A 26,820-nucleotide genomic window follows, 5' to 3' on the forward strand; every position below is an offset into this window, starting at 1 on the left:
GGCGAGCCAGGCTTTGAAGGCTCCTCACTCTTGCCCTCTCTTTGCTCCGCTGCCCTTTGACCACACCTTACACAATGGCCCAGCGATCCTCCGTGACCATCAAGTCTGGGGCCACACGGAACTTCAGTGCCTCCTCAGCCAGCCTCCTGCCTGCCTGCCGGCCTGGTTTCAGCTCTGTCTCTGTGTCCCAGAGCGGAAAGAGTTTTGGAGGTGGCTTTGGGGGTGGCTTTGGGGCAAGAAGCCTACACAGCTTTGGGGGTAACAAGAGAATCTCCATAGGCGGCGCCTACCGCTCCAGCCGAGCCGGCTTCGGGGGTGCTGCCTGTGGGCTGGGTGTCAGCAGCGGCATAGGGTACAGAGTCGGGGGAGCCTACGGCGGGTATGGATTTGGAGGTGGCATGGCCTCCGGAGCCGGTGGCATCCACGAAGTCACCGTCAACCAGAGCCTCCTGACGCCCCTGCATCTGGAGATCGATCCGTCTCTCCAGCGAGTCAGGAAGGAGGAGCGGGAACAGATCAAGAGCCTCAACAACAAGTTCGCCTCCTTCATCGACAAGGTGAGGGGCAAGCGGGGTCCCCAAGTGCTAAGGCGCTGCCTTCTAAATGTGTACTTTCTAGGCTTTCCTGATGTCCCCTGTGGTACCCCAGGACCCACGCTCCTGGGACCTAGGCAGCCTGCTGATGGGGTAGAGGACAGTGTCCACCCATCCTTAGAGCTCTCAGACCCAGACGCCGCTGCTCTAGTGCTCAGTGACCATGGGCTCAGCCAGTTTGGGAGGAAGGCGGTAAAGGGACAAAGGCCAAAAGTGCACGGAAGGGTGTTGTGTCCCTTTCTTTCTCCCAGATGGTTAACACTTCTGTCCCCGCAAGGCAGAGGCATTTCCCTGTTGACATGCCTTGGTGACGGAGTGTGTAGGAAACTGAGTGGGCTGTGAAAGGAGGCTGAGGTGAAATGTGTGACTTCAGAGCCAGTCCCAGCGGCTCTGTGACTTGGGCTCCTAACAGTCCCCAGTTCTGAGAGAGAGGTCTGTGGGACGTGATGGTGATGCTGTTTATACACTATCTCGTGCCTCAGCTGGGAGAGACTCTGAGCAGTGCCCTGGTCCCCTCAGACTGTATCCCTGGGATGAAAAAGGGAGTGGAGCAGAGAGTGGTCCAGCTCAGGCTCCAGTCTGGACTCTACTGAGAGCGGAGAGTTACCCCTCCCCTCAAGGCCAAGTAGGGTGGGACAGACGGACTCTCAGGCCCCTCTGTGGCTCTGTTGTACAACAAATGCCTCCTCATGGCGGGGTGGGCAGGCAGGCAGGCAGGTGGGCAGATCACTGGGCAGAGAAACCCAAGCAGAGACACTGATGAGACAGCAATTCTTGAGAGTTGTCTCCCCACCTGGCCTGAGTTATCCCAACAGAGGTGTGACTTCCGGGAGCCTAGCTGAGACGGGGAGCTCCCTGGGCTTTGGTTTTCCTGGTTTCTTCAGAGGAGATGTGGGAGCCGTGGGTGGATTGGGAAAGACTGGGAGCCGGGAGGGGGGGGTGTTCTCTCTCCCACAGTGGGAGTGGCAAGGGAAAGACCCCTGTGGAGACACTGCTCCAGTCCCTCCCAGTGGAAGGACAGACTTCAGGCTCAGGAAAAGCTCACACAACTCCCAGAATCGAGATCAGGTGGAGCTAGGTCCACAAACCAGATAAGAGCTCAAGACTGCAGGGGACTGACTCAGTGACAAACCCAAGGGGAGGGGGCATGGCTCAAAGTCACACGACTAGGGAGAGCTGGGGCTGGGACTGTGCCCAGGTCCCCTCAACGCGATCCCAGCCAGAGTGGCTCACACTAACACTTCTAGGGTGACAGACAACCAAGTCCAAGATCCCAGTGCTGAGAAATCTTCCCAGGAAGGAAATGAACAGGTGGAATTTTCAGCCAGGAACCAACCTCCCATGAAATAGGACTCAGCATGGGCTGCAAGCCATAGTGTTCTTTTCCTAAGTTACCACACGTCAACACGGCTGGCTGGTTCAGGTGGCTGCCAGCCCCTCTGGACTTAGCATCTGCCACCCTCAGCCTACTGTGCCACCATTGACTTGGCTCTCTGCAATGCAGACTCCTTGCAGCTCATGGGGGCTCAGGGGGGAAGCCACCACCTGGGTTTTGAGGTCATGCAGGGACCCTCACCATTGGGAGGCCCTGCATCGTCATAGCAGGGCGTGCGGGAGGCTGACACAAGAAAGCCCTCACGATGCCTTACCTTTGGCGGGGACAGGTGCGGTTCCTGGAGCAGCAGAACAAAGTCCTAGAGACCAAGTGGAGCCTCCTGCAGGAGCACAAGACAACCAGGACCAACCTAGAGCCCATGTTTGAGGCTTACATCAGCAACCTGCGGCGCCAGCTGGAGTGCCTGGGAGGAGAGCGCGGCCGGCTGGAGTCGGAGCTGAAGAGCATGCAGGACGTGGTGGAGGACTTCAAGAACAAGTGAGTGGACACTCGGGGATGGAGTTAGCAGGAAAATGACCGTATAGGTCCAAAGACCTGTCCGCCTGTAACAACTTTTACCCGGGGCCGACAGGAAATGCAGGCTTCCGAAGGCATGCCGCTCACTCACCCAAAGTTATACAAAGGGGCAACGCATGAGTTAAGAGTTAAAGCCAGAGACTCCATCCTCCCCTTTATTCAACTAAGTGAGCATTTATAGGGCTTGTGTTTTCACCCCAGCCCTGCCCAGGAGGCTGGGAGAATAGAGAAGAGAAAGAGCCTCCCAGGACCACTCGTGGTTTCCAAGGCACAGTAAATAGCTCCCTCGAATCCCAGCCGGCTTCCTCAGGGAGTGCGGGATGTGCTGATGCTGAGGCAGGCTGGGTAGGCAGGCAGTGGGCCACTTGATGAAGCTCCCTTCTCAAAGGACTGTGGGCAGAGAGTACTGAGGCGTGCGTGCTGTGGGCGCCGGAGGGAGTGCAGGCAAATTGAAGAAAGGGAAAGCTGGGGTGGGCGATCCTGTTAGCTCAGGACTCCACCTTTCAGGATAGGGTTCGGCATGGCTGAGACATTGAGGGACATGGCATCGCTGTAGGGTGACAGGAGCCAGGCTAGAGGCAAGGAGCTGCCAGTTACGAAGAAAAATGAGGAGAGGGATGCAGGGGGGCGTCGTCTGGGGGGGGGAGGACTGCGCTCTTCCTTAGAGACCCAGGCTGTGTGAAAGTGCTTCACAGGAAGACAATGAGTCTATTTTGCCATTTTCAGTTTGAGTTTTCTCTTGGCAGAAGTAGGAGTGTTTGACCTAGGATTCTGGGCCACGTGTGTGTGAGGGAGACACACAGCAACACAATGTGTGTCCAAGTGTGCCCGCCTGCCAAGCCTTGAGCTGAGGAGCGTGCAGGCCGTGGTGGAGGGCTGCGAGAGCTGGGCCAGACAGAGTGATTCCGAGCTCACTCTCCTGCCCTCCTCCCAGCATCCACCCTTCACGGCCATTTCCACAGGTACGAAGAGGAAATCCACAGACGCACGGCAGCAGAGAATGAATTCGTAGTTCTCAAAAAAGTAAGCGCAAAGGCGTTCTCACCGACCCACAGGTTCCTGGGGGAAGCGGAACTTTCTCTCAATCCTGCGCGGTCTTCCTGGAGACAGATTTGACTTTAAAGTCGGGGACACTGAGGTCTGGGCAGGTTCAGTTTGTTGTGCAGAGGCCCTCAGAAGCAGGTCAGGACCCAGGACTCCCCAGTCTGAGCTGTGTGAGTCATGACACTAGCCCCCCTATGCTTAACGGTGGAGTGTGGGGTGAGGGGGAGCCAACGTGTCCTGGCCCCCCAGCTCAGAATCCAGAACACAGAGCCAGTCTCCAGGCAGGGCAGTAGGAGGACCAGGCAATGGCAGCCTAGAGGTCTGGCTGTCCTGCATGGAGCGGAAAGAAAAAAACAAAACAAAACAAAGCCCACCAAGGGTTGAGCTGAAAGAAGGAGGAACCAACAGTTCAGAGGAGAAGGGGAAAGGCAACGGGTGGAGGAGTGAGGATGCGAGCCCCTTTGGGGACAGGCTCGAAGGCCTCAGAGGCAACGGGAGCCCTGTGACGGAGGATGGGGTGTCCTCACCGTGGACGGTGACATAGGAGAGACCCTTGCATATATGGCACTAGCTGATGAGCAGCAGACAGGATCTCCTGTAGGTCATACAATGTCAACTTCCTGTCTCCCCAGTTCCACTAGATAGTGGTCAGGAAAGACAGACAGCTCCTTGGGGGAGTTTAAGCCGTCCCACTAGCCCCAGAAGCGATTCCCAGAGGCTGTTAGGCAGCCCAGGGTAGGGCCCAGAGCTCGTGCCCTGTCTCCTCAGGATGTGGACGCCGCCTACATGAACAAGGTGGAGCTGGAGGCCAAGGTGGACGCCCTGATGGACGAGATCAACTTCCTGAGAGCTTTCTATGAGGCGGTGAGACCTTGGCACCCTGTCTGAAGGGCTGGAGGCCATGAGCACTAGGGACGGGGTGGGGAGGGGGGGCGGTGTTCCACACAAGCTGCCATCCCTTTACTGGCCTCCTCTCTGCTCCCCACCCACCCACCCATCGGCACATTGTGATTCATGGATAAGATCCTGCTCTTTGAAGGGGATGAAGTGAGGTTCCTGTGGGGAGTATAGGGGGGCATGGGGCAAGGTAACAAGATGTTTCCAAAAGTGAAAAGTCCAACCTTGGCCAATTAGAATAAGTGTGTTCTGTTGAACAGGCAGAATATCTGCATGTCACCAGGTTCAGGTGATTCCCACAGAACTGTCTGAGCCCTGTGGCTTAGCCCAGCCCAGCCCAGCCCTGCACCACCACTGCTCTTCCAGGAACACCACAGATTGATGCAATTATACAAATCAGCAGCATTCACCCAGCCTGAGGGCGCTTTCTATCCAGGTGTGACAGTTACCTGCCTCTCCTGGAGACATGGTTTTGCGTGTGTGTGTGTGTGTGTGTGTGTGTGTGTGTGTGTGTGTGTGTGTGTGATATGTGCGTGATGTGTGTGTATGTGTGAGATGTGTGTGGTGTGTGTATGTGATGTGTGTGTATGTGTGTATATGTGCGTGTGTGTGTGTGTGTGTGTGGTGTGTGTATGTGTATGTGTGAGATGTGTGTGGTGTGTGTGTGATGTGTGTGGTGTGTGTGTATATGTCTGTGTATGTGTGTGTGGTGTGTGTGTATGTGTGTGAGATGTGTGTGGTGTGTGTGTGTGTGATATGTGTGTGGTGTGTGTGTATGTGTGTGTGGTGTGTGTGTATGTGTATGTGTGAGATGTGTGTGGTGTGTGTGTGTATGTGTGTGTATATGTGTGTATGTGTGTGTGGTGTGTATGTATGTGTCTGTGTATGTGTGTGTAGTGTGTGTGTATGTGTCTGTGTGTGTGGTGTGTGTGTGGTATGTGTGTATGTGTCTGTGTATATGTGTGTGGTGTGTGTGTATGTGTCTGTGTGTGCGGTGTGTGTATGTGTGTGTATGTGTGTGTGTGTGTATGTGTGTGTGTGTGTGTGTGTGTGTGTGTGTGTGTGTGTAGCACCAGGGCACTTACTCCACTGTGAGCTGCAGGGACAGTGCCACAGACATAACCAAGGCCCTCACTTTTGGACTTTTCTCTGGCATCCCTCTGCTATTTTTAGCTCATCTTTGTGCCCCATCCCTAAGGAACACAGCACAGGATGGGAAAAGCAGTAGCTAGTCCCTTCTGACTCAGGCTCTTTGGGTGTGAAGGGCTGGGCTCCCTCAGAGATGGGGACATCACAGCCCTGGCCGTCAGCAGGCTCTCTTGACAACAGATGGCTTCTGAAGTGTTCTAGCTAGAGTCCCCTGTGCTGAGCTCTCAGGTACAGATGCGTTGGTGCTGAAGAGCAGCTGTAAACTCAGTGGCCCCCAAATATCCTTCCCAGCCCTTCAGAGCTCAGAGGGAAGAAGCACTCCACAGTGCAAGACCCGCCCCCCAGGCCAGAGCCTGTCCCAAGGCTTCACCATCTACAAATAAATATATGCACGCATATACACAGCGACACACATGCACAAAAATGCAAGTGCGCTCACACGCGCACACACATGCACACGCGAGCATCCTGTTTCATCTCTCCTCTTTGGGCTCAACCACAGGAGCTGGCTCAGCTTCAGACCCAGATCTCAGACACATCTGTGGTCCTCTCCATGGACAACAACCGCAGCCTGGACCTGGACAGCATCATCGCCGAGGTCAAGGCCCAGTACGAGGACATCGCCAACCGCAGCCGGGCAGAGGCTGAGTCCTGGTACCAGACCAAGGTGGGGTGCCAAGATCCAACCAATTAAGCAGGCACAGGGACTGGAAGTTTCACAGGCAAATAGGATCCTGTCCTTTCCAGTGTCCCTAGCCTTGTGGGAACCAAAGTGTCTGAGTTCAACTTAGAGCTCACATGTGCTCTGAGTATTACCAGGGACCAATACTACCAGGGGCAAAGCAAATACTCAGATACTGACAGAAATGCCAGGTCTCCCTCCAGGGCCTATGACATACACCTCAAGTCTTTGTATCAGAGAAACATGCGTAAGTGGCCAGTTGTAGCCACCATGCCAATGGGAGTGGGTGAGGTCCAGACCAAGGGCTAATGCCTTCATGATGAGAACAGAGGATGGAGAGAGAGAGAGAGAGAGAGAGAGAGAGAGAGAGAGAGAGAGAGAGAGAAGGAAGAAGAAGGAGGAGGAGGAGGAGGAGGAGGAGGAGGACGAGAGAGATGGGGAGGGAGGTGATTGGAGGCAAGGCTCTGGGGACAAAGACTTAATATGGGTCACAGAATGAGATACTCTGAGCTGGGAGTCATGGCAACAGTAAGCTCTAGTGTCACGTCAAACGTATGTGAAGGGAGATCACTACCAGAAAGCATCCCCATGTGTGATGCTGATCTGGGAGAGTCAGGTGCACGGAGGAGAGGGGGAGGGAAGGGGCCAGGAGCAGGAAGAGGGGAAGGGGTATGGCCACAGGCGTCGGCTGTTGGCTAAGTGTGTGGCTACGGAGAGGAGGTGGAGAGCAAGACCTGGTGCCGAGGGATTCAGCGGGCAGGGCATGACGATCCAGGACTCTCCCAGGCAGCACACCATAAGCCTGGGGGGCGCAGGGCGCTACATCTCTCTCCCCTTGGGCCTGACTATCCCTCACCTGACGTCCCTTCTCCCTCACAGTATGAGGAGCTGCAGCGGTCTGCTGGCCAGCGTGGGGACGACCTCCGCACCACTAAGATGGAGATCTCTGAGCTGAACCGGGCCATGCAGAGACTGCGCTCTGAGATTGACAACCTGAAGAAGCAGGTAGGACCGAAATCTCCAAGGCCATCCCATCCATGCCCCTGCATCAGATCTGGGCTGTCTCAGTCAAGGTTTCTATCGCGGTGATGAAACACCATGACCAAAAAGCAAACTGTGGAGGAAACAGTTTATCTGGCTTACATGCCCTGCCTCATCACTGTTCATCATCAAAGGAAGTCAGGGCAGGCACCTGAGCAGGGCAGGAACCTGGAGGCAGGAGCTGAGGCAGAGGCCATGGAGGGGCGCTGCTCACTGGCTTGTTCCCCATGGCTTGCTCGGCCTGCTTTCTTTTCTTTTCTTTTTCTTTTTTTTTTTTTTTTTCATTTTTCGAGACAGGGTTTCTCTGTGTAGCCCTGGCTGTCCTGAACTCTCTTTGTAGACCAGGCTGGCCTTGAACTCACAGCTATCCACCTGCCTCTGCCTCCCAAGTGCTGGGATTAAAGGCCTGTGCCACTACGCCCGACTTCAGCCTGCTTTCTTATAGAACCCAGGACCACCAGCCCAGGGATGGCCCCACCCACAGTGGGCTGGGCTCTTCCCTGTCAATCACTAATTCAGAAAATATCCTTCAACCAGATCCTGTGGAGGCGTTCTCTCAATTAAAGTTTCCTCCTTTGGGATAATTCTAGCTTGCGTCAAGCTGACATAGAACTATCTGGTGCACGGGCTTAACTCAGTCGGTGCAGAAGGAAGTCTCTCCAATAAAGGCCTGCCAGGAATAGAGGTGCACTCACCTAGGACATGTAGCCAACGGACCATTTCCTCGCGTGGTCAAGCTTGTCTTCCTTTACGTACCTAGAGAAAGACCGCAGGAAGCCATTTTCCCATACAGATTATTCCACCTTACCCCTGGGGACTGAGAACAGCCTTATTTCCCAACAATGCCCCCTGACTTCCATGACACTAACGCATTTCAGAGAAGTTCATCTAAGCCAGATGTGGCCTGTGAGGAGACTCACAGACTCCTCCTTTCTCCTGGGGGCAGTGTGCCACACTCCAGGCTGCCATCGCTGATGCTGAGCAGCGTGGGGAGCTGGCCCTCAAGGACGCCAAGAACAAGCTGGCCGAGCTGGAGGAGGCCCTGCAGAAGGCCAAGCAGGACATGGCGCGCCAGCTGCGCGAGTACCAGGAGCTCATGAACGTCAAGCTGGCGCTGGACATCGAGATCGCCACCTACAGGAAGCTGCTGGAGGGCGAGGAGTGCAGGTGAGGCCCCACAGAGATGCTGCCAGAACAGCATAGTGTGATCCGGAGGCCACATGGGCCGGTCACTACGATGCCCCTACGTAGAAAGGCCAAGGGCAGATGTCGGGGCCACTCACAGTTCCGTCACAGGTTTCCTCCTACAGCTGTTTCTGGGCAAGGATCAAAGCTGTGAGGCAAAAGTGGATGCAGTCTCCTAGAAGGCCCGAAGCAGGGACATTGCCACCTGGGCCTTACAACATGCACACGTGCCCTTGGCATCCACCTCAGGGACAGCACATCGCCCCCAGACATGTGCTGCCCTTTAACTCCTCTGTTTCTGCCTCACTGCCATGGGGTCACGCTTCCGTCTTGACTTGATTCCTCCTCTGGCTTTCTTTCCCCTTCTGTATTCTTCATAGCTTCTAGAGCTCATGAGATAAACGCCAAGCTTGTAGGACACGGGGTGGCACACAGCGTGTGCTGAGCAGTACCGAGGACTCCACACGCAAGGGACGCAGAGCTCGCCAAGTCCCCTCGGCACTGACTTGCCTTCTCTTCCCACAGGCTCACAGGAGAAGGTGTTGGTGCCGTGAACATCTGTGAGTAAATGTCTCGGGGAGGCAGAGGAGTGTGGGGGAGGAGGGGTAATGAAGGATTTCCTAGCATCGCGGAGATTTGATGCTAGGGGGAAATATTAGATTTGGGGGAAATATGTCATTAACCCCTCTCCTCTCCTTTGACTCCTTTCCTAGTTAGTGTTGAGAGCTCTGAGCATTTCTTGTCTCTGGGGAGGGAGCCCAGAGCCTTTTTTTTTTCTCGTTCTGGGACGGTATCCTCGGATGCTGCAGAGGACCCCTTACCCCTGGGTGGCCCTAATGTGGTCACATGCCCAGCCTAGCCTCAGAGGACAGGACTGCCCGCGCAGCTAGAGTCCCCAGCCCTCAGCTATTCTGGCGGGAAGATGGAGCAGCTTAAAGACCTACACATGACGTAAAGGAGCTGAGCAAGTAAAACAGACACCTCGGCGTGGCCTGGACACCCAGGAGGAGGCCGGAAGGGCTGGGTGATCTCTTGGTGTCTTAGGTGGTGTGGCAGCACTGAGGAGGTTCCAGTACTTGGCAGAGAAACTCACCCAGGTGGCCTTTGGATCTGTGCTGATATGGGGAGTCCAAAATCCCCACCCAAATTTGAAGCCTTATGTCCCATCCAGTATGAGAGCCCCAATAGAGAAAGGGGCAGTTGCAGCCAACAAGTCTGAGGCATGGTCTCAGGCAGAGGTGACCCTGCGCATGCTGCTTGGTCTCTTTGCACTCCCATCTCCTCATCTGTAAACTGGGGTGGGGTGGGGTCCCTGCCATAACAGCATCACTTTGAGGGACTGGTACCATCACAGCTATAAAAGCTTTGAAAGTCACAGAGCCCTGTGTGGATGTCACCCTGGCTCCTGCTGCCTCAGGAGGTAGCTGTCTGTCACCTGAGCTTCCCTGGGGAGAGACAGCCTGGAGAGGAGAGTGGGAGTGACACCGGACAACCTGTGCCTTCTTTCCTCAGCCGTGGTGTCTTCCTCCGGGGGCACGGGCTACAGCGGAGGCGGTGGCCTCTGCATGAGTGGGGGCAGTTACAGCAGCGGCGGCGGCTACAGTGGGAGTGGCCTCTGCTATGGCGGTGGAGGCAGCGGCGGTTTCAGCTCCACCAGCGGTCGCAGTGTGAGCGGCAGCAGCTCAAGTGTGCGCATTGTCTCCAAGACGTCATCCAGCAAGAAGAGTTTCAGGAGCTAAAGTGCTACCTGCCTTGGCCCTGTCCCCAGGCCCCCAGCTCCCCAGCCTGCGCTTAGCCCAAGCCCACAATCCCCAGCAAGAGGCACTGACGCCAAGCGGCCTGCGAGTTTTAAGGTTACCATCCTTCTGCCTCCAGGCAGGTCTCCACAGAGACGCCCCACCCACTCCTCATCTCAAAAGTCCCTCCGCCCCCTTACCCACAATGCTGTAGGCTAAACCTTTGCCCCCTAAGCAGCGCGGAGTGTAGGAAGTCTTTCTCAGGCTATAGCCACAAGAGGTTCTTTCTTCATGGGGACCTTAAACTTGGTGGCCCAAAGTCACCTTTAATATTTGCTTCCCAGCCTCTGAGGTGGCTCTTAGCTGTGAGGACCATCCATCGTTTGTCCTGGATTTAAAAAATAAAATAAAATAACAGGCTCTCTAATCTAATCCCTCAGGTCAGAGCCCCAACTGGAAACTACTTGAGAAAGACAGCTCTTTTTGCTGCTTTCTCTTGCTTCAGGGACATGGGGGCACTCCTGGAAGCGGAGAGGAAGAGTGAGGGAACGGGAAAGCAGTTGCATGGAGGGTTCTGGAGCCTGGTCTTCACAGTGGTTTAGTCTGAAGACCCGCGAGTCCTCAAATGTTCACTATGAGTTCGGGCATAATCCTTCCCAAAGGCAATTAGTCCACCTGCTGCTGTGCTGCCTGTAACGCAGCCAAACCCCGCCGAGCCACCCCCTCTTACCCACGCGTGTTTCCTAGAATTGCTTCAATAAAATGTCACTGAGCGCCCTAGGTCTTCATTGAGTGTGTTTCATCTGGGATCGACCCCCTGCTCTGAGGGGTGGAGTTCCACGAAGGGTCCCTGAGACCATTATCTGTCCTGGAGACGGTGGAGGGGTTGTGGCTTTGTGGTATCCGCGTGGCTCCAGCAAGGCCTGTCCTCACGGCTCAGCCCACTACCCATCCCCCGCAGCAGGCTGCCCCCATTCCCCTTCCCCCCTCCCCTACCACCGCGCTTCACACCATTTCCTGGACCTCCCGGCAAAAATAAAAATATTACTACCTGCTCCATGTCCGAACACCCAAGCCCACTCTACCCTCTGCCTCCCAACCATCGCCAGACCTGTAGTTACGCCCTTCACTCTCAGACCCAAAGCTAAGAGGACAGCATGACATGGGCCAATTAGACAAGAATTCCCAGGGCCCAAGACAGCGTCACATTCCGGTCCGCTGATGGACAGGTGACAAGACAAGGAACACAGAGGTTGGGGCTCTGGATCCAGGCTCCTTCCTCGGGAGCTAGAGGGCACAGTGAGGGCAGAGAGAACAGGGCCCAATCCCAGCCTTGTCACCACCACTCCCACTGCTCCACGAGATCATAAATGTAAAAGGCTCAGGATAGCCTTGGCTTGTAGTAAAGACCCCAAACAACACCACTACGGGCTTGCAGCCTGGACATAATCTCAACAGGAAAAGGAAAGCCATTTGACCCATCAGGTGGGTAGAAAGAAGAGCAAGGAAGTCGAGGAAACTTTGAGCATCTGTATGCCCAAGCTGGAACGTTCGCTAGGGCAACACTGTCCCCCCACACATGCCCAGGTCGGAGCGGGGCCCCATCACTCTGAGGGAGGATGCTGATGTCAGTGCGGAGCCACACTGCCGTGTCTGGCAGGAGCACAGAGCGTAGGGGAGAGCGTCGTTTCCTCTGCTTTCCTCATGTTCAGGTCTCTCCTCCCCCCTAACCCTAACCCTAACCCTAACCCTGAGTCCCCAGCAGCCTACGTGAATGAATCCTGGGGGTCCAGTACCTGTTCCGGGAGGACCCTGTGACGCAGCTGGGCAGGAGCAAAAGGGGGCTTCCGATGCAGGGACAAGGTGTGGCTAGCCACCTTCTTCCTCCTTGGGTACTTCTAGAGGTGTCTGGGTGCACACGGAGTAGCACGGGGTCTATAGGAGGACGCTGACCCAACCCTCTGGTAAACAACACCCAGCCTACATCCGTCCCAGGGAAGTCCCCTTCCGTGAGCGTCCCAGAGTCCCACTCTCCTTTCCCTGCAGGCCGAGCCACGGGATAGGACATTCATAAGCGCCTGCTTGGCCTCTTTCATCATTTCTATAAACAAGGAAAGGAGAATTAATGGGATTTTTATGGGACCCTCCCCCCAAGCATTGACCACTGGCTCCTTCTTGCTCCCTGCTACCCTAATTATGAACCTTGTACGTAGCAGCTGCCAATATCCCAAGCTCATAAACCTGATTTAGCAGTGATTAGGGGTTTGAACCAGTCCAGCGGCCCCCCAGCCCCCACCAGATAAAAAGGGGAAAGCCAAGCCACCGTTTGGTCAGTCCTGTGCCTGCCCTCCTCTCCAGCGGCCCATCTCTGCCAGGGAGCCATGTCGTGCCGAAACTTCCAGCTGAGCTCCAGATGCGGCAGCCGGGGTTTCAGCTCAAGCTCGGCCACCACGCCCCGGATGGTAACCCACTATGAAGTGAGCAAAGGGCCCTGCCGGCCCGGGGGCAGTGGGGGCCTCCGAGCCCTGGGCTGCCTTGGCTCTCGGAGCCTGTGCAACGTGGGCTTCGGGAAGCCCCGTGTGGCCTCCCGATGTGGCATGTCAGGCTTTGGGTACCGGGCGGGAGCTGCCTGCGGACCTCCGAGCTGCATCACCCCTGTCACCATCAATGAGAGCCTGCTGGTCCCCCTGGAGCTGGAGATCGACCCGACAGTGCAGAGGGTGAAGAGGGACGAGAAGGAGCAAATCAAATGCCTCAATAACAGATTCGCGTCCTTCATCAACAAGGTAGGGGCGGCAAGGGCGGGGCCGGGGCGAGAGATGCTGCAGAGAATGTCCTGGATCCGTTCTGTCTGGGGAAGGGGGCGGGGGGGGAACTGGTCCTCCTGAGCATCCCATGACCATTTGTCATTGAAAATCCCTACTTCCCAGTCCTGACTAGCAACACTCCTCCCGCCTCCGCCCCAAGCAGACGTCATTTGACGGATTATCAAGGTTGTCAGAGAGCGGTCTGTCAGAGAGACTTCCAAAGTAACAGGAAAAAGGTGACAAAGGCTCACTAGGGCGAGGCCTTCCTCATGAGGAGCAGAGCTGCCTCCTCTGTACCTGGGCTGTGCCAAGACTCTCAGGCCTGAAGGCATAGATAGTCTTCCATCTGTTTAGGCCTGGGGTGAGGTAAAAGTGGAACAGAGCTCAGGGCATAAGCTGGCTACTCCCCATGTCTTGCTCTTGGCAGCCCCAAAACCAAAGCTTTGGAGAGCTGGAAGACACATTGCTTCTAGAAAACACTGAGCTGGCCTGTGGTTCCCCCCACCCCCACCCCCTGGGTTTGCCCCATACACCTTAGGGAGTCAGGATCCAGGCCAAGTGCTAGGCTGCTGTTTCTGGAGACCCCAAGGATTGGGGCAAACATCCCTGAGGCAGCAGTGAGAAGGCCTGAGTCCTGGCAGGTCCCTCCTACCCTGAGTCTCTCTGTAAGCTGCTCACAGCTCAGTCTCTGGGACTTTGCTGCCCTGCTGGGAGGATGGGCAGTTAATACAGTGTGAGACTCAAAGGCTGTGTGCTGCATAGAAACGTGCCTCTGGGGCCAGCCACGGTGGCAGGGAGTGGGGGAGGCTGTAGCAAACAGCACATGGGAGGTAAAGGCAAGAGGATCAGAGGTCAAGGCCAGCCCCAGCCACATAGTGAGTACAAGGCCAGCCTGAACTACATGAGACCTTGTATCAACCATTACCCACACACCCACACCCCCGCAAAAACAAAAATAAACAAACAAACAAAAAACTCACAGGCCAGTGATATGGGTCAAAGGGTAAAGTCAGTTGCCAAGCCTGACACCCTGAGCCTGATCCCCAGGAGCCACATGGTGGGAGAGAACTGACTCCCCCAAGTTGTCCTCTGACCTCCACATGTCACACACACACACACACACACACACACACACACGCACACGCACACGCACATGCACACGCACACGTACACGCACGCACACACGCACGCACGCACGCACGCACACGCACACGTACACGCACGCACGCACACACACACACACACACACACACACACACACACACACACTTGCAAATGAATGATAGGAGCTGGTCCACCAAGCCTGTTACTTTCTGGTTATAACCACCCCACTGAGGGGCGCCTCAGGCGTGAGCTTCTTCCATAAAGCTGCCAGCTGCCTGCTAACATGGCTGCTGAGCAGAGCAGAAGCCCTGAGACGGGAAACCCCAGAGCAAGGCTACAGACCATGTTCTGGGTGCCTGAGACTGGCCGGTGACCAGATTGACCCCATCGCTGCTTCCAATCTTGATTCCAACTCATAAAAGCGGGAAAGGTGAGCCACGGTGGCCCGCACTGCTGGGCTGGGCTGACAGAACAAGTCAGCAGTGCTAGGACACAACCCCTGACCTGTGCTGGGTGCCTTGGACACGGGCGTTCATGTGTGGGTGAGCTCGTGCCAAGGAGAGAGAGGCTCGCAAGGGGAGGAAGTATGGTCCAGGTCACAGGGCTACCAAAAGGGGCCAGCCAGAGAGCTCCGTGTGGACTGCCCAGGGATTTGGGGCAGCATGTTTTCCACATGACCACGGAGGGGAAGGCCCCTAAGGTAAAGGAGGCAGGCACAAAGACACATCCTCTTGGGTGTCAGTCTCGGCAGAGACCTGGTCATTGCAAAGCATGCTCTCCCAGTCCTTTCCACACGGTGACTCCCGTTCTCCGGGCAGGTACGGTTCCTGGAGCAGAAAAACAAGCTGCTGGAGACCAAGTGGAACTTTATGCAGCAGCAGAGAAGTTGCCAGAACAACATGGAGCCGCTCTTCGAAGGCTACATCTGTGCACTGCGGCGGCAGCTGGACTGTGTGTCGGGGGACCACGGGAGACTGGAAGCCGAGCTCTGCAGCCTCCAGGATGCGCTGGAGGGTTACAAGAAAAAGTAAGTGGCCTCTGCCCTCACCCTGCCGTGGAGCAAGAGCAAGCTGCAGAAACAACCCAGGTCTCCCCCTGTCCACAAAGCAGGGCACTCCACGGCAGAACAATTAGGTAGCCCAGAGCACCCATGTTATCACCCCCACAGGAGCCCTGAAAAGTGTGTCTTTGCCCCAGTTCCCTTCCTCCCACCTGGCGTGAATGAGGCCTTCAAAGCGCCTTGCTGCAAACACTCTCTCACTTGCCACTTCCGGAGCCCGGGCCTCTGCCCCAGCTACACTCTTAGTTGGCGTTCCATGCGGCACTCCCTCTGCACACCAAGAACTACATCCTAGACCCCCCCCGCCCCGGACCACCCCAGGCTCTTGCCTCCATTTGATGAGCCCTCTCCTCTCAGGTCCCCCCCCCCCATGCCTGCCCCATTCCCATCCAGACATCACAGCTCACGTGTTCTGTCTCCTGACACCTGGCTCCCCTGCCCTCCCCTATAAGGGGCTGTGGGTTTCCGTTGTCTGTCCCATCCCCACGCTCGCTCCTCGGGACAGGCTCTGAGCCTGCCTCTCAGTGTGAAGTAGGTGGCTTTCCGTTAGTGAAAAGGAGGTCCCCAGCTTGGAGGAGGCCCAGAGCACTTGTCACCTAGGGGGTTATGGGTAGTCCTGCTCAGAGCCTCATGGGAACTACATGGGACTTGGAGAGCATGTTTCTGTTGAGGGGAAATGGCGCAAGAAGACTGGGCAAGCGATGTGTCGGTAAAGTAGAGCCGTTGCTGGGGACATGACTGTTAAGCGTCAACCACTGGCCTTCATAGTGGCAGGCACTGTGCTAGGAAGTGATGCCCTCCCACCCCCACCCCACAGTACCAGGAAGAAGAGCAGAAGAGAGGAGAAACAGGGGGCAGGGACATGGGACACGCTTGGACCATGACCTCGGCAGATAGTTTTTCCTCCAGCCGGCCTCTTGTAAAAGAGACTCGGAGCCTGGTATGGTGGTACCTGTATCCTAATACCAGTACTCAGGAGGCTGAGGCTAGACAGTTGTGAGTTCTAGGGCTAACCTGAGATACACGGGGAGTTCAAAGGTTACAGAGTAAGATCCGTATCAATTTTTTTTTTTAATTAATTAGAGGCCAGGGTAGAGCTTTAAAAATGGAGGGAGGAAGGGAGGAGCGGGTGGCTGACAGGCAGACTGTGGGAGAGGGCAGAGGCCAGGTGTAGAGCAGCAACGCCTCCCTTGAGGAGTACACAGCAAGGCCAGAGTGGACTGGTTTGCAGCTCAAAATGTCACCTTTGTATTTTAAACCCGAGGTCCTTCTGGCCTATCAACCACAGTGGCAAACTCTTGCGCAACGCTTGTCCCACCCGGCGCATTGTTATAGGACATCACAGATGTCAACTAACTCACAAGAGTGCTTTGAGGCAGGCCTGGGTTGGCCCCGTTCTACTGGGGATACCCCTGTCAATAACGAGGGCCCCCCCTAAAGCCATCTCCCACCCAGTTTGGTAATGTCTACTGTGTGACAGAGTAGGGATTCAAACTTGGGCAGTAGCTCCAGACCTCTTCGTCAAGCTAGGCAGAGCTCTGCTGGACCAAAGAGAGAGAGGTGGGCACCGGGAGCACAGGGGAGACTCCACGGATTGGCTGTGCTCATCAAACTGTCAGTGCAGCAAGGTTGAACCCCGACTCCATTCCCTCTGCCGTGGGCACAGTGTGTGGGGACCGAGGAGCCCCTAAGGAGTGGGAGGGATGTGCCTGGGCTGTCTCTGTGCTCCAGGAAGTAGGTAATTGCTACCTCTACCCCTGGGCTTCAGGTGGGGGCCACACATACCCTGTAGACAAGGAAGAGGTCATCTGGGAATCTCCCGGGGATTACAGCTTCCTCAGAACAGCTTGGGAAAGATGACGTGCCAGCGGCATGACCTTTCTCCCATTTCCAAAGGAAATGGCTGTGGGGGGCGGGGCACCTCCACAGCAAGAGGATGAAGTACAACAGGTGGTCACTGACGCAGGCCATTGGCGGTGGGAGGGGGTACTCCGAGGGATAACTGTGAGGTGTTCTGGTGACAAGTGTCTGTCCCCAGAGGGTCTGGAGAGAAGGCTGGGACATGGGCTCCCGGGCACAGTCAGAGCGCCCACGGGATAAGAGGCCCCTTCCAAGCCCTACACCTAACCAAAGCAGTGTTTCCCGTTCCCACAGGTATGAAGAGGAACTCTCCCTGCGGCCCTGTGCCGAGAATGAGTTTGTCACCTTGAAGAAGGTGAGGGGGTACGCGGTGAAGCACAGAACCCAGATTTCAACCCCACACTGGTCCCGGTGCCCATCCATGCCCCAAGGCCACTTCCGCAAATAAGTTCCTCTCCCTTTGTCTCATGTGCTGGCCCTGTTGAAAGAAGAAAGGCTGACACCCAAGTCAGCTCCACCCTGCATAGAAACAGGGCTTCTCCTGGTCTCCACACATTGTCCACCCCCTACTTACATGGGGTCAGAGCCGGGGAAGGGCCGTGAACCCACCGCCCAAGCAACTGATGAACACTGACTCAATCCCGGGCACAGCAGCAGCTGCCCAGCTCCTCAGCTGACGTAAAATGGTTCCGGGCAGCCTCTGCGCAGGAACTCTGGGTAGCCTCTAGCCCTCTCCTTCCACACCCTTCCCACTGGGTCAGGCCCCCGCCTTTCCTCCTTGGCCCCATCTCCCTTGGCCTTCACCTGGCCTCAGAGAAGAGGTCCCAGGCCCACAGCCATCCCTGCCGTCAGCTGGCTCAGGGAGTGACCAGCTGGCGTTGGGCACGGCTCCTACAGCCCTGCAGCAGGTCACAGTTCTGTCACTGTTACAGGATGTGGACACAGCCTTCCTGGTGAAGGCCGACCTGGAAACCAACTTGGAGGCTCTAGAACATGAGACTGAGTTCCTGAAAGCCCTGTTTGAGGAGGTACTCAAAGCCACTAGGTCTTCTGGGTGACCTGTGAGGCCAGTTCCAGCGGGACAGAGGTGGGCAGGAGAGCCAAGGCAAGCACTAGAAGGATGCCACAGGCGCCCAGGGAGTGAGACTCCCCAGGGCATATCATCTAGATCGCTGGTTGTTGGGTCTCCCCTAGAGAAATTCTGGGACATCAGAGGGACAAGGACAAGGGGCAGGCTGGGGACTGTGGACAAAGCAGGAACAGGTCCCAGGAGGCCACTGCAGGCTGCTCTCTTGGCTGTACCCTCACTGCTCACGTCCCCTGCATGGCCCTCACTGCTCACACCCCCTGCATGGCCCTCACTGCTCACGCCCCCTGCATGGCTCTCACTGCTCACGCCCCCCTGCATGGCCCTCACTGCTCATGCCCCCCTGCATGGCTCTCACTGCTCACACCCCCTGCATGGCCCTCACTGCTCACGCCCCCCTGCATGGCTCTCACTGCTCACACCCCCTGCATGGCCCTCACTGCTCATGCCCCCCTGCATGGCTCTCACTGCTCACACCCCCTGCATGGCCCTCACTGCTCACGCCCCCCTGCATGGCCCTCACTGCTCACACACCCCTGCATGGCCCTCACTGCTCACACACCCCTGCATGGCTCTCACTGCTCACACCCCCCTGCATGGCCCTCACTGCTCACACCCCCCTGCATGGCCCTCACTGCTCACACCCCCCTGCATGGCCCTCACTGCTCACACCCCCTGCATGGCCCTCACTGCTCACGCCCCCCTGCATGGCTCTCACTGCTCACACCCCCTGCATGGCCCTCACTGCTCATGCCCCCCTGCATGGCTCTCACTGCTCACACCCCCTGCATGGCCCTCACTGCTCACGCCCCCCTGCATGGCCCTCACTGCTCACACACCCCTGCATGGCCCTCACTGCTCACACACCCCTGCATGGCTCTCACTGCTCACGCCCCCCTGCATGGCCCTCACTGCTCACACCCCCCTGCATGGCCCTCACTGCTCACACACCCCTGCATGGCCCTCACTGCTCACACACCCCTGCATGGCTCTCACTGCTCACGCCCCCCTGCATGGCCCTCACTGCTCACGTCCCCTGCATGGCTCTCACTGCTCACGCCCCCCTGCATGGCTCTCACTGCTCACGCCCCCCTGCATGGCCCTCACTGCTCACACACCCCTGCATGGCCCTCACTGCTCACACACCCCTGCATGGCTCTCACTGCTCACGCCCCCCTGCATGGCCCTCACTGCTCACACCCCCCTGCATGGCCCTCACTGCTCACACACCCCTGCATGGCCCTCACTGCTCACACACCCCTGCATGGCCCTCACTGCTCACGTCCCCCTGCATGGCCCTCACTGCTCACGCCCCCCTGCATGGCCCTCACTGCTCATGCCCCCCTGCATGGCCCTCACTGCTCATGCCCCCCTGCATGGCCCTCACTGCTCACGCCCCCTGCATGGCCCTCACTGCTCATGCCCCCCTGCATGGCCCTCACTGATCACGCCCCCCTGCATGGCCCTCACTGCTCACGCCCCCCTGCATGGCCCTCACTGCTCATGCCCCCCTGCATGGCCCTCACTGCTCATGCCCCCCTGCATGGCCCTCACTGCTCACGCCCCCTGCATGGCCCTCACTGCTCATGCCCCCCTGCATGGCCCTCACTGCTCATGCCCCCCTGCATGGCCCTCACTGCTCACGCCCCCTGCATGGCCCTCACTGCTCACGCCCCCTGCATGCCCCTCACTGCTCACGCCCTCCTGCATGGCCTCCGCAGGAGATCAGCCTGCTGCAGTCTCAGATCTCTGAGACCTCCGTCATCGTGAAGATGGACAACAGCCGGGAACTGGACGTGGACAGCATCGTAGCTGAGATCAAGGCTCAGTATGACGACATTGCCAGCCGAAGCAAAGCAGAAGCAGAGGCCTGGTACCAGTGCCGGGTGAGGCTGGGGTGCGGATGGGCAGTGCTGGCGCTGGGGAGAGGCGTCAGAGCAGAGGAGGGTGAGGGCAAAAGTAGGGAGCAGGGAGAAGCACGAGACAGGGGCTAAAGACCTCACAAGTCTGGGCCACTCCACGACGGCACCGAGGAACCCACATAAACCTAAGCTCTGTGGCTCCTGCCAGGTCAGGTCTTTGCCCAGCCTTGACACCAGGGTGCCAGGTCCCCAGCTCTGTTTGTTCGCAGACTCACTACAGTGGCCCTCCGAGCAGCATGCAATCAGTGTAATTGCTGTTGATGGCAGAGAGGCTTCTGTGCTTCACCGTGTAGGTGGGGGCCGCTGGCTTGGGTGTTCCTGGTGGTGGAGCAGAACCAGTGATTACAGGTTCCCCAGACTTAGTAATTAGGGGCTTGCTGGGAGGGCAAGGGGAGCCCTCGGGCAGCCGGATCTAACAAATCCTGTCATCTCATCCTCAATGCCTTGTCTGTGCAGTGCTGTGTGTGTGTGTGTGTGTGTGTGTGTGTGTGTGTGTGTGTGTGTGTGTGTGTGTGTGCCTGCTCACCCACTGGCTCCCACATTCAGCAACTATTCCTTGAGCATTTCTCACAGGCCAAGCACAGAGCATGGAGCTGCAGGTGTAGCAGGGGCTGGGAAAGCTGGCAAGCCTCACCTTCCTGTCATTTGCCTTCTCCAAGGCAGAGCCAACATGACAGAGAGAGCCAGACTGAGGGAGGGTGTGTCAGGTGATGTGTGTAGTATAGCCACACAGCACAGCCAATGAGGAAAATAAGGGAGGGCGACCCACAGAGGTGCTGTCTGTCTGTCTGTCTGTCTGTCTGTCTGTCTGTCTGAAGAGGTCTAGGGTCCTCTTGGGAACAACATGGGTCTAGCCACACCCAATTGCACGGGGACACTCATCAGTGTCCAGGGTCAAGCAGTGAGTCTCTGCAGGTGATAAGAGTGGTGGCAAACGGGGTCTGGGAAAGCAGGAGCCTTGACATTTGACCTACTCTCGGGGGACACAGAACACCCATACGCAGAGAGCAGCGGGAGGGCAGCTAACTTAAAAATAAGCAAAACGGCTTTCACTTTGAATCTGATTTCTGATGTTTTTATTTGATTCTTGGTTTGCTTGTTTGTTTTGTTTTGTTTTGTTTGTTTGTTTGTTTGTTTGTTAAGTTAACCAAAGCATGACACCACATTATGTTTTGGTTTTGACTGTCCAACCCCAGGTTGAGCATACAGTCCTTCTAAAGTCCAACAGGATATGAAATTTTTTAAAAAAGTTTTCAAGAGAGCTCAGGCTCGGGGATGAGGGTGGGGATGGGAGTGGGGTTGGAGGTGAGGGTGGGGGGGGGAGTGGGGGGTAGGGGTGGGGGTGGGGTGAGGGGACCAGATGCAAAAGAAGCAATGTAGGAGCGTAGGGGACAGAGGGGTCAGGGCCACCTGACGTAGGAATGAGAAGCAGCCACACAAGGCCCCTGACGCAGATGAGAAAAGGGCCAGGAATCAGGGCAAGGATGGGCGCAGGGCACCTCGGCCAGGAGCCCCACCAGCACCAACGAGGAGGAGGTGACACGGTGGGGTCCTGGGATCTCACCTCTGTGTCCCCGCAGTACGAGGAGTTGAGGTTGACGGCTGGGAACCACTGTGACAACCTGCGCAACCGCAAGAACGAAATCCTGGAGATGAACAGGCTGATCCAGCGGCTGCAGCAGGACATAGAAGCAGTCAAAGGCCAGGTGAGGCCCCCTAAGTGGCCGGGAGAGCCAGAGGTCCACTTTCCTGCTGGGCCATGCAGGGCGAAGCAAACCTTGGCAGTGAGCAGTGAGGAAGAGATACAAGCCCCGGCCGCTTTGTCTCACAGGAAGCAAGCCCTTCCCTCACAAGGGGCATAAACAGCCCCCACAAAGTCAGGCAGCCTACCGCCACGGAGGTAGCAAGGCAGTAGCTTCAAACCCAGTCTCTCACCCTGGAAGCCTGACTTTAAACATGAGTAAGCTGTTTATAAAATTAAACCTACTCGCCAGCTGCCCATGGTGGCGCACGCCTTTAATCCCAGCACTCGGGAGGCAGAGGCAGGCGGGTCGCTGTGAGTTCAAGGCCAGCCTGGTCTAAAAAATGAGTCTAGGACAGCCAAGGCTACACAGAGAAACCTTGTCTTAAAAAAACCAACAAATAAATAAATAAATAAAATAAAATAAAACTAGACCTACTCAATTCTACTAGGCTAATGAAAACCAGCCAGGCACTGCTGTCTATTGGCCACCACCCCATCCCTGCCTACCCCAGGCACAGTTACTAAGCATATACAAAAAGAAAATCTCAGCTCTCCTCAAGATGAGCCAGGCACTGCAGGAGCCACTATGTGTTACTCCGCTGGTCTAGTCCCAATGACACCTTCCTGTGCCCTCTCCCCAGCGTTGCAAACTCGAGGGAGCCATTGCTCAGGCAGAGCAGCAGGGGGAAGCTGCCCTCAGCGACGCCAAGTGCAAGCTGGCAGGGCTGGAGGAGGCCCTGCAGAAGGCCAAGCAGGACATGGCCTGCCTGCTCAAGGAGTACCAGGAGGTGATGAACTCCAAGCTGGGGCTGGACATCGAGATCGCCACCTACAGGCGCCTGCTGGAGGGCGAGGAGCACCGGTGAGCCGAGTGGAAGATGGGCCTCCCTAGGGCAGCTGCTGCTGTTACCATCCCATGGTCTTGGGGAACAAAGCGCAGTCTGCCATAACCCCTCCCCCGCCCCTGAAACACAGAGAGTGCAGAAAGCAGGACCCTCTTCCAAACAAGCACCTGATCTCTTTTCCCTTCCTTCACTAGGTTGTGTGAAGGCATCGGGCCTGTGAATATCTGTAAGTAGCGGAGCCATGCATCTTGGACTCTGGATCTCCATATTTGATTAACCAAAGTAGAAAGCCTATCACATCCATCCAACCCCACGGGAAAAGCTTGTCTGCCCGGGTGGAGAAAATCCAACAGGGCTGTGCAAGGGGAAAAGGGGCGAATGTGTGGGGCACTTCCAAGCACTGCGTGTGATTAGAAATGGGAATCAGCTGATTAAATGACTGTCCTTGGAGGTGGGTATCAATACTGGGAGGTTCAGAGATCTGACTGGTATGGTCCAGGGTGGGCGTGGTCCAGGGCGGGCGTGGTTCACGTGGGACCCTGAGCATGCTTGCTTTCCCGTTCCTACAGCTGTCAGTAGCTCCAAAGGTGCGGTTCTCTACGAGCCTTGTGTGGTTGGCACACCCATGCTGAGGACCGAATATTGCGCGGGGCCCACGGGCATCCTGAGGAACAGCGGGGGCTGCAGCGTGGTCGGCACTGGCGGCGGCAGCGAACTCTACATCCCTTGTGAGCCCCAAGGGCTCCTGGGATGTGGGAGTGGGCGGAGCTCAAGCATGAAGATGGGGGCTGGTAGCAACTCATGCAGCCGCTAGTGTTAGTGGAAGCTGGGGACATCGCATCTCCACAGGGATGAAGGCCAGAACATTCCAGAACTCTCCCTTCCCTCACCAACTTCGCACTGCCCTAGGATACTCCTGGGAGCTGAGCTACTCTCAGCTCCACTCTAATCTTCAGAGCCGCCCCTCACATATCTGGATGCAGAGCCCAAGCTAGGCCCAGAGTGTGTGGGATACAGAGAACGGGGCTGCATTGGTCCTGTCACCTGGGGTAGCAACAGTCAACTCTAGTACTGTCAAGAGAGTGGCCACGGTCTAACCAGCTCTCTCCCAGGACAGAGGGCCAGGTGGGCACACTACAGTTCTATTTTGTGAAAGACTCCGTGCCACTTTCCTCACAAAGCCAGCCCTAACCTTTCTACCCCGTACCCTGCCTCCCTGTTTCCTTCCCTCTGGCTCTCAAATACCGAAGAAAATTGAATTCACAGCACCCACCTGAAGCATGCACTATTATTAAAAAAAAAAAAAAAATCAAAAGGTGATTCCCCAAATCCTATTCTGAATTTCAAAACCAAGGTCCAGATCAGAGCTGCAGGGTCAGGTCGCTGGGCACTGCTGGTGTCTCCCGAGCGCTGAGACTCAACAGTGATATTCAGGTAGTTAGTATATTGGACTCAAACTAAAAGTTACAGCTGTCACTGGCAGCTGATGGCGAGGCGTGCCTAGAACAAAGCTGAGAGCCCGTGGCCTGGGTGCCGCCCAGACAGACAGTGAAGAGCTGGTCTGCGTCACTGCACCTAAGCGCCCTCTGCCTCCTCCTTCCTGCACCCTCTCATCCAATTTCTCCAGCTTCAGGCCTTGAGTCAAATAGGAGCATGGTTCACCCACAGTGGTGCGGGCAGCCTCCATCACTGGGGGCGGGGGTGGGGGGATCGGGGCGCTGGTTTAGGGCGTAAGAGAGGGAGGAAGTGCTAGGCTCATCTGCAAATCCTGGCCCCCTAGAGTCCAGGTTCTCCCTGAGGAGCCTCTGAGCTGTCTGTTTCCAATAAACTCGGTTCCCACTCTAGGGACGAACTACGCGCCTCAGCCTGTCATTGTGAGCTGCGATGGCCTAAGGGGACTGGTGAGCAGCCTAGCGAGAGCTGCAGTTTGGGGGTGGACAGGAAGGAGTCACACGAGTGGGAAAGCCTCGAGTGCCTGACTTGCAAGCAGCCTGTGGAATAAACACGACACCATACAATCCGTACCGAAAGCCTGCTCGTCACACATTTGCAAGACCCTCTCCATGGACAGCACATGTGTTGTGTGTAAGCCTCCCTGTTACGTGGGTCCCCACACATGATCTAGAGGAGACCTACAGGACCCCATCATATGTCTCCCACGCCCTTGGCTCTTTTCCCTCTGCACCATTCCCAGGACCACACCTTGGGAAAGCTTGGAAGTGATTGACAGCTAGACTCAGTGGAGGGGAGGAGGTCAGGACATCCACCCCCACCTGCCCTCATTTAAGGAGCCCGAGGACCTGGAGGCAAGGCTGGATGGATGCCAGCAGTCCCATCCTCCATGAGGCTCTAGTGCCCACCCTGCTGGCCCTGTTGACCTCAGAGTGCCCCCTGTGGGAGTCAGAAGGAGCCTCCACCTCATAGCCACACACAGAGCAGGGCCTCTGAGCTGGAGGCCATGACACTGAGATGAGAAAGGGGCCAAACTATGGAGCCATAAATAATGCTCAAGACACGCTAGTGACTGTGCCGAACACTGGGTGGAGAGGCTCACAGGGAGGCCAGACAGGAGTGTGGCAAGAAGCCTGGAGTTGCAGATTCTGGGCAGCATGTTTAAAAGAACCCACACTTCCACTTCTCACTTAGGCAATACGTTTTTTGTTTTATTTTGTTTATATTTGAGACACAGCCTCCCTACGTAGTCCTAGCTGCCCTGGAACTTGCTTTGTAAACCAGGATAGCCTCAAAATCAGAGAGAACCTCCTGTCTCTGCCTTCTGAGTGCTGGGATTAAAGGCATGTGACATCACAGGCAGCCAATAACAGATGTTAAGACCTGAGTCAGGCTACCAGGTGCTGACAGTACAAAGGTGACAGAGACAGCCCTCCTTATAAGTACCAATACTAAGGTCTCATTGAGAAGAAAAGGCGGCAGGGGGTGGGGGTACCTTTGGCAGGCCCGTGCCAAGGGGTGCCACTAAGAAATTACGCTATTCAGCTTAGTGGTGGCACACACCTTTAATCTCAGCACTTAGGAGGCAGAGGCAGGCGAATCTCTGAGTTCAAAGCCAGCTTGGTCTACAGAGCAAGTTCTAGAACACACAAAGAGACCTTGTCCCGAAACCCCACCCCCTCAAAAAAAAAAAAAAAGAAAGAAAAGAAAAGAAATTGCCACACAACAGATCTAGTGACGATATTGGGGGAGGAAGGAAAGCAAAAGGCCACCTCAGAGTGGGCACGAGAGAGAACAGAGGGGCAAGGGAGAGAGATGGAGACAGGGAGCTGGGGTGGACACCACTACCTGGTGTTGGTAAGTGACGACATAAACAGCTGTTAGGTTCCTGAGGGTGGGCAGATGGGAGTGCACAAGCCCAGCCCAGAACCTGGGTCTGGCTTCTAAGAATGTTACAGAGTTACCTAGCCAGTCCACTCCTAGGGAAATGAACATGTGTGTCCATACACCAAAAGTTGCTATATTGTTCATAACAGCCAAGATTTGGAAACAACTCAAGAGTCCATCAACAGGTAAGCAAAATGTATCAACAGTGAAAAACTGCTTTATTCTTAGAAAGGAATCAGAGCCTAGTGCCACAACACTCCAGCATAGGCAGTCCTCGAAGCATGCAAAGTGAGGAAAGCTGGTCACGAGTGGCCACTAATCCCATGACTCAGCTCCTGTAAATGCAATGAAAATGGGAACTCCATAGAGACAACGGTGAAGGGTAGATCTTTAGAACCAGGAAGAGATGCTAGGAGCCAGAGAAATCCCAGGTTCTTTCTGACATGATAAAAATGTTTTATAATTATAACGATAGCTACAAACATCTGTGCCTAGACAGAAACTTTACCAGGTCCCCTTAAAGAAGCACGTTGTATGGGGCTATGTGTTGTACCCGGGTGCTCTTAAGAGCAGCTTAATGGGGGTGCAGAGCCAGAGCACCAATTATAGCTGTAAGTAAATGTGGCCAAGTGGGGTGGGGGTGGGCGTGGGGGACAGAACTCAGGGTATCACTTCAACAGGACTTCTGAGGAAGAGCAGCAGGTAGCAGGCAAGTCTGAACCACAAAGGCTTACAGGACTGTGAGGGGAGAGAAGCCCCCAGTAGGAGGCTCGGCAGCTGGGATCTGAGGCTCCCCCTTTGCTTACTGAGGGA

At 56.1% G+C, this 26,820-nt stretch overlaps 2 protein-coding genes across 2 annotated transcripts; both read left to right on the forward strand.

The window, feature by feature from the left end:
• Positions 1 to 11,006, forward strand: LOC311579256 (keratin, type II cytoskeletal 75-like). The gene is made up of 9 exons (XM_084749627.1): positions 1 to 557; positions 2,258 to 2,466; positions 3,468 to 3,528; positions 4,318 to 4,413; positions 6,098 to 6,262; positions 7,157 to 7,282; positions 8,265 to 8,485; positions 9,029 to 9,063; positions 10,016 to 11,006. The coding sequence occupies exons 1-9, from the start codon at positions 75 to 77 to the stop codon at positions 10,240 to 10,242; spliced, it is 1,623 nt and encodes a 540-aa protein (XP_084605753.1). The 5' UTR covers positions 1 to 74; the 3' UTR covers positions 10,243 to 11,006.
• Positions 11,007 to 12,581: 1,575 nt separating this feature from the next.
• On the forward strand, positions 12,582 to 24,524 carry KRT82 (keratin 82). Its single transcript, XM_084749632.1, has 9 exons — positions 12,582 to 13,025; positions 14,969 to 15,177; positions 17,365 to 17,425; positions 18,003 to 18,098; positions 19,879 to 20,043; positions 21,660 to 21,785; positions 22,465 to 22,685; positions 22,863 to 22,894; positions 23,238 to 24,524. Exons 1-9 carry the CDS (start codon positions 12,621 to 12,623, stop codon positions 23,480 to 23,482), a joined length of 1,560 nt encoding a protein of 519 aa, XP_084605758.1. The 5' UTR covers positions 12,582 to 12,620; the 3' UTR covers positions 23,483 to 24,524.
• Positions 24,525 to 26,820: the final 2,296 nt, after the last annotated feature.

This window comes from Acomys minous, assembly GCF_964271855.1.
Source record: "Acomys minous genome assembly, chromosome: 12".
Lineage (NCBI taxonomy): Eukaryota > Metazoa > Chordata > Mammalia > Rodentia > Muridae > Acomys > Acomys minous.